Here is a 7,461-nt window from a genome sequence, read left to right as displayed (position 1 = left end):
TTCCTCATCGGAAGATCAACCGTCAGTACCTGGCGGTTGCCATGGTTACCCACCTGAACATCTCGGTGAGCTCTCCTTTGCAGAGCGCCACGACGACGGGGAAACCGACGCAGGCGGGGACGAGGTAGAGCAGGGCGGGCTGCAGAGAGAGAGAGAGAGAGAGAGAGCGTCAGGAACCCGGTTCCACTGACCCGGCCCGATTCCGTGGCTCTGATAAAGCTTCCCGGACATCAGAGCGTCCGGCCCCGCCTCCTACCTGTGCGTGTTTGAAGGTGTGCATGACGAAGATGGTGAGGCCCAGACCGAAGATGTAGGCCAGGAAGCTGGAGACGAAGTACGTCCTGCTGTTCTTCTTCAGGCTGCGGACAGACAGACGGAGACATGAGGACACGAGGACGGGTCCGGACRGGTGAGMRGAGGCGCCGCRGAGGGAGAGCGGGCGCCGCCGGGCGCTACCTGACGTCGAAGCGCAGCAGCAGGGCGATGAAGATGCCCGGGATGACGATGTCTCCCAGTCCCAGCATGGCGAAGTTACTGGCCCCCAGTCCTTTCTCCAGCAAGTCCTGAGGAAACACCACTGGGAGACAGAGATCGGGTCAGAACCAGAGATCGGGTCAGAACCAGAGACTCGGGTCAGAACCAGAGACTCTGGTCAGAACCAGAGACTCTGGTCAGAACCAGAGACTCGGGTTAGAACCAGAGATCGGGTCAGAACCAGAGACTCGGGTCAGAACCAGAGACTCTGGTCAGAACCAGAGACTCGGGTCAGAACCAGAGATCGGGTCAGAACCAGAGCAGCAGGAAGCAGGAAGTGCTCTGAAACTCACGTTTGATCGGGGCCTCGAACGACTTGGCCACCGTTACCATGACGTTGGTCCCAAACACCTGGAGGTCAGATCAGACAGGTCAGTCCTACTGACCTCTGATCCTCTCCAGGAGGTCAGAGGTCACTCTAGGCTAAAAACCCAGCAGCAGATTGAAATGTCTGAGGAATGTCAAGGAAATAGTTGGATTTATTAAGATTATTAGTAATTATTACCTTTATTATCAATAATAGTGTCGTTATTAATCAGTATCTATCGAGTTTATTGTAATTTTCCTTGATCATATTTTTATTCATTATTTTACACTAAGACTAAATATTTTACATTTTATTACATAAGTTAATAGTAATTTTAGTACTATTTATTAGGGTAAGTATTAAGCAATTATATTTACTAAATATTGTGTTTATTCTAATTTTACTTAAATGTATTTTTATTCTGTATTTTACATTATTAAAACTATTTTTTAATAATTTTGTAATTAACATAATTTTATTTAGAATTATTACATAAATAAAAGTACAATAAACATATTTTCTTAATATTTTTATTATCTTATTTGACATCTTATTAAAAAAATGTTAATTATTGAACTAAATATCTTCCTGGTTTGAACACATGTGGTGCGTTCACTGACCCTCGGTAAATCAGAGGCTCAGAGTGAGAGCTGCTTCTTTGCACAGCATTAATCTTTAGTCTGTTTTATTGAATTAACATTTAAAAAGTCGAATCCTCCAAATGCAAAAATAATTTCTTCAACGCAAAGAATTTTTTTTGGTACTTTTATTTTGAAAAGCACACAGCAGTATAAAACCTAACTTCCTTTGGCCTGTAAGCAGGATTCTCACCCAGAACACGTCGTAGACGAACAGCCCCCCCAGCAGGATGCAGCCGGTACTGACGTTGTTCAGGTGCAGCAGCTCCACCCCGTTCAGGGCGAACGCCAGGCCAAACACGTTATTGGCTATCCAGTGCTGTGATGTCACAGAAACAACCGCTGTGATTGGCTGCGAGAGGCGGCCAGCAGGCCAGCAGGGGGACGGTGAGCTTACCTTTTTGAGCAGGTACCAAACCCCGACCACGCTGCTGAGGACCAGACACACCAGGTTCTTGGTGTCGAACTCATAATTCACTATTTCTGGAGGCAGAAAGAGAATCTGTCACATTTCKCTGGCAACCACAGAAAATAGAGCAACTTCCTGAAACTCCTGACGCTGGACTGACGGATCAGAACCATCAGAATCTCGCTGCGGCCGTTAGCAGAAACTTCTCTGGGTTATTTCACCGTCAGATGATACTGGGAGGTCCGATTCAAACGGTCTGGAGGTGGTCAGACCACAGGAACCAGGCCAGTGATGGGCGGTTCTGGAACACCTGAACCCAGACCCGGCTCTGTCCGGTGATCCGATGGTCTCACCTTCTTTGGACTCTCCAGAGCCCTGGGTGAACAGCAGCTGGTACTGCTTGTTGGGGAACGACTCTGGGAAGATTCTGGCCATGGCAGGACTGGAAGACAGAGACGGAGTTAGACTGGGAGGCAGCAGCGCCGCTGGACCCGTCCCGGTTCTGACGGTACCTCATGGTGTGGGACAGCGCCAGGACGCCCAGGACGAAGAAGTAGACGGACAGCAGCAGGTTGATGTACTCCTGGGAGAACACCTGCAGGACGGAGCGCGCTCAGTGAGAACCGGCCGACCCGGCAGCCGAGCAGAACCCAGGTCCGAACTCACCTTGAAGAAGAGGTAGAGTCCGAACAGCGTGCAGCTGGCGATGATGGGGAACCGGGCCGCGTCCCGGCTGGTGATGGTCTCCGGGGCGTCGGCAGAGTTCTGGGAGGAACACGGACAGGATGATGGTCTGAGCAGAACCGGATCAGAACCGGATCAGAACCCAGCAGCTGCAGGACTGGAGTCCTTCAGCCGGATCTGGACCTTCAGCACCGTTAGAACACGGACATGAATCCAGAACCTGCAGACGGATGTGGAGTTCTGGCTCCTGGCTGACCTCTGACCTCACGCAGGATTCGAGTTCGGATCCGTCTATGTTCTGCTCCGACCCGTCCCTGGAGACGCAAACTGGGTCAGACGAGCGGGAGGAGGGATTCATCAGAACCATCTGCTCTCAGCCGGGTCTCAGAACCCGCTGTGGATCCAAAGGCAAAGAACGGTTGGTTCTGAAAAACCCGGTGAGACACCAAGGCCCGGCGCCGGTCGGGGAGTTCAGGACAAACAGAACCAGGCAGAACAACGTGCCTCATCACATCAGCCAGTGTTAGAACACAACAGAACCACCACAGTGGACCGTTAGCTTCAAACAGAACCGGTTCTGGATCCATGGCGGTTCTGATCCACATGCAGGCCAGAGAGAGCGATGACAGAACATCTAGAACCCGGCCAACCGCTGGGCCGGAACCACCTGGTACCGAGACGCAGCTGGAGTCCAACATGGCTGCCAGGCGTTTCAGGAACTAGCTTAGCATAAACCGACTCTTCTTCTGCTACTTGCTCATTTAATATGTGCTTTTATTTTGAAGGACACTTCCTGTTTATGCCGTCGGCAGCCATGTTGGAAGCTACTGGGTCACACTGCCTGCTGAACAGAGCGGTTCCGGTTCTGTCAGACTTGCTCCAGAACCAGCGGCTCATCTCATCCCTGATCCAGCATGAAGATGGAACGTGTTCCAGAACCTTCAGAACCTGGTCCAATCCACCAGAACCAGAGCGGCCTCATCAGAACCCAGTCCAGTTCTACAGAGATGATCCAATGATGTGGTTCTGGTGTTTAAACAGCAGCTTCTGTCAGCCTCCCTGGTCCAACCTGGACCCTGTGGAGCAGAACCACTGGAACCACCAGAACCTGACCACATCCTGGAGCCGTTTGGTTCTGCTGGGTCAGAACAGGGACACCAGTCTGCCCTACTGGGGCGTGGTTCTGACCCAGAAATGGGCCACGTCCCAGTTCTGGTTTAGAACCAGAACTAGAACTGGGTCTGAACCAGAACTGGGTCGTGGTTCTGACCCAGTAGAACGTCAGACGGGTTCATGTTGTGTTTGTGCCGGAACAACAAAGCGGTTCGGTTCTGATACTCACTCTGAACCCAGAGTCGTACCCACCGTCTCCGAGCTCCTACAGACGGACGCAGAGACAAGATGGCGGACAGACAGGTGAGCAGACAGACAGACAGACAGACAGAGAGAGAGGTCAGAGGTCAAGTTGCAGACTGACAGGAGCCTGGAAGATCAGCTCGTTAAGAGAAACAGGTGATGAACATTAACGAGTTAACGAGCATGAAGGAACGCAGCACAGCCGTCCAATCAGCTGCCTGGAAGCTGGGAGCCAATCAGATTCAAGGAAACCCAGAGGGAGGAGCTTCAGTTGGTTTACAAACAGCAGATGAGCATCCAACCATCCATGTACTCATCCATCCAACCATCCATCCAACCATCCATTTTGGACTTCTCCACTCTTGCATCACAGAGGTCAGAGGTCAGGAGGAAACCCGTCATCCGTCTCCAGGAGGATCTCCTGATGTTTCCAGACTGAACTGGGTCTTCAGTTCCTCCAGGAAGTTCTGGTTCTTCCTCAGGCCTCCTCCTCCAACCGGTTCACAAACTTTCCCCACATTTAGTTACTCATTTTAAAAACTTGCTGCAGTTTCAGAACCAACTCCGGTTCTGATCCAGATGAGGCTCACCAGCTGAGAAACAGTCCAGCTGGAGGCCGTTAAGCAACACCCCACAGCATGATGCTGCCACCACCACCCAGTCCTGATGAACGGGGGGACGAACTCCAAGCACCAAGGAGACAGCAAGGGGTCAGCATGGGTCAGAATCTGGATCAAGGTTCTGCTGAGTCCAACCTGAGACGAACCTGCCGTCACCTGGCTGCAGGTGAACATCCGGAGTGAACACCTGCTCTAACGGAATCATTTTATTCGCTTTAACAACATTTTATCTCCGTTCCGTGATGATTTATGAGCCGCTGCCCATAAATCGCAGAGCGCAGTTAGCAGGGATGCTAACCGGCGGAAGCTAGCGGTTCTACCCTAACCCCCGGCCCCCCCAGAACCAGCCGGTTCGGACCGCTGCTTACCTTGGACTTGGAGCAGGTGACGGACCGCAGGGCTCCGAAGAAGATGGGCAGCAGGGCCATGACCACCAGGCTGCCGTAGGCCAGCGCCGTTCCCTCCGGGGTAGCCACGAATTTAGCCGTGGCGTTCAGCACCTCGGTCCCGTTGGAGTCCGTGGCGTTCGGGACGGCCGCGGGGACGGGTTCTGCCATGGCGGTATCGGATGGAGGTTCTACAGGGGAGCTGCTGAGGATGCGGCGGGAACTGACAGGCGGAGACGAGAGGGAGCTGGCGCTGCGGGAGGCTCATTCATCTACCGGAGCACCGAAACCTCAGTAAGGCCACGTTTCCTAAAGCAGAGAGGGGCGGAGGACAGCAGAGGGCTCACTCTGATGCGTTTCCAGCGTCTCTAAGGCCACGTTTGCTAAAGCAGACTCCAGAGAGGGACGGAACTGAGGAGAGGGCTCACTCTGATGTGTTTTCTGAACCAGGATAGTTCACTGTGGTGGTGTTTTTGATTTTTTTTTTTGTTATCGTTTAAAGTCACCTACTGGTGTGGAGTGTGACTCAAATATCTATTGTTTAATCTACATATATGATCAGTTTTCAAATTTTATTGATCATCTAAAAAAAATGTAAAAATGTGAAAAGTTTTACCTCCTGACTCTCCCTGTAGTGTATATTAAATATTTTATAAACGCAGTATATCCCYCCATCAAAGATATTCTTCTGCACTCGTTTCCTGAAGCGAAACAGAGGGCTCACTCTGATGTGTTTCCTGAGTCTCAGTAAGGCCACGTTACCTAAAGCAGAGAAGGGTGGAGGAAAGAAGATGGCTCACTCTGATGTGTTTCCTGAGGCAGCAGAAGAAGTATACAGATGGTTTATTCTACCTCCTAATTTTAATAAGCAACATTTTCTAATACAAAGAGATGAAGCGACGAGAGATCTCACTCTGCTTTGTTTCCAGAGTTTTTCTAAATGTCATCCATCCATTTTCTGTCCACCCTTGTCCCTAGTGGGGTCGGGAGGGTTGCTGGTGCCGATCTCCGCTAACTGTCATGTTTCTCATAAAGCAGTAAGAACCTAAGGGATTCTCAATACGGTTCTGAAGGTCCATTTGTCCAGTTTAATTTAATTTCAGAGTGAAAAACAAAGTAAGGAGAGCAGTAGATGGAAAATGTATTGATGTTTGATCATTTTATATCTTTCCATTTACCAGGTTTTGGGTTTCCCTTCTGTTTGACCCAGTTTGTAGACCTACAGTTTTCACATTTAATTAATTTACGTTGAAACTAGATTCTATGCATCTTTTATTTCACCTGAAGGTCTAAAGAGGGAAAGTGGATCAGCTCCCTGCTGTGGTTCTTCCCTTTGCTTCTCGCTGTGACATTTTATAAAATACAACAAAAAACAGCAGCTTTAAGGTTTAACAGGAACAATTTTACAAAGTTTTTTAAAAAATCTACAAATTTTATTTCTGCTCTAAAATTTYCTGACATTTTATTTACAGCAGTTTCTGTACACAATCAGAAAAACACCCATGTTGAAAAAAAAGAGGAAAAAAACCACAGAAAATATAAAGAAGATGTTAAAAGACAAACCTTCTAAAATCTGGTTTATTCAAAACAATTATTCTGAAGTCAAAGGTAAAAACTTTAATTCCTCCAGTTTGGAGGCATTTCCTGCCTTTCGGTGTCAGTAGGTCAACTCAGAGGTAAACACAGATTAGATCTAAATTTACAGATTATAGCTAATCTATAATTTAATCTGAAGTTTGCTCTTTCTTTGGTAAAAATCTGAATCTCCAGCAGAAGACAAAACCCTGACGTAAGCAGAACGTCTCTTAAAAACTTTACATGTTGAGTAAAATCTCCTAAATGTGCTTGTTCAAAACTGCTTCATGCAAYCTAACAGGACGGTCATCTAGACTGGATCAGACGATCACAGAACAGGAAGGAAGAACCGGATGATGGCGCCGAAGAGCACCAGCAGGGGCGTGGCCTGGAGGAGGGGGGCGGAGCCTTTTAACCTCACCTCGATTGGATAATGGTCGCTCAGCCTCAGCACCTGGCAGACAGAAGCAACAGAAACTGAGACGGATACGAGGCAAACAGAAGAATGATGAAAAATACACACAAAAAAACAAACAAATGCAACAAAAAAACTCTGCAGCTGCACAAAATGGAAGCAAAAGAGGAAAAGCSGTAAACAAACTGGCACGACAAACCATTAGTCCTCCTGGCTACTAGGGGGCGCCGGCCATCAAATCATATGGGATCAGTCCAGAAGAAAGATGGAGGGAAAAAGAAAAGGTCTTTGGCCCATAGACATAAAGATAAACCCTCATGGCCGCTCTGGCCTATTGTCGCTGACGAGATTTAGGGCGGCCATCTTGAAGCGAGATTTAGGGCGGCCATCTTGGAGCGAGATTTAGGGCGGCCATCTTGAAGCGAGATTTAGGGCGGCCATCTTGGAGCGGGCGGCCATCTTGGAGCGGTCCACCACTCCACTCAGCATTATGTGTTTAGCAGCATAATGACGTATCAGCGCATTTAATCGATCATA

At 49.0% G+C, this 7,461-nt stretch overlaps 1 protein-coding gene across 2 annotated transcripts; it reads right to left on the bottom strand.

Annotated features, from left to right (window-relative positions):
* Positions 1–6: 6 nt before the first annotated feature.
* hm13 (histocompatibility (minor) 13) lies at positions 7–5,585 on the bottom strand. Of its 2 annotated transcripts, XM_008402903.2 has the most exons (11): positions 4,917–5,585; positions 3,915–3,950; positions 2,555–2,653; positions 2,401–2,483; positions 2,242–2,330; positions 1,877–1,962; positions 1,673–1,798; positions 828–885; positions 457–577; positions 257–359; positions 7–139 (listed from the first exon to the last, which is right to left on the bottom strand). In XM_008402903.2, the coding sequence occupies exons 1-11, from the start codon at positions 5,103–5,105 to the stop codon at positions 23–25; spliced, it is 1,107 nt and encodes a 368-aa protein (XP_008401125.1). In that variant the 5' UTR covers positions 5,106–5,585; the 3' UTR covers positions 7–22. The 2 variants fall into 2 exon arrangements, with proteins under 2 accessions (XP_008401125.1, XP_008401126.1); XM_008402904.2 differs by lacking the exon at positions 3,915–3,950 and having other exon boundaries at positions 4,917–5,581.
* Between the last annotated feature and the right edge of the window lie 1,876 nt (positions 5,586–7,461).

Source organism: Poecilia reticulata, unplaced genomic scaffold (genome assembly GCF_000633615.1).
Source record: "Poecilia reticulata strain Guanapo unplaced genomic scaffold, Guppy_female_1.0+MT scaffold_268, whole genome shotgun sequence".
In the NCBI taxonomy this organism is placed as follows: domain Eukaryota; kingdom Metazoa; phylum Chordata; class Actinopteri; order Cyprinodontiformes; family Poeciliidae; genus Poecilia; species Poecilia reticulata.
Note: the sequence above shows the minus strand (reverse complement) of the source record. Positions and strands in the feature narration are given on the sequence as shown.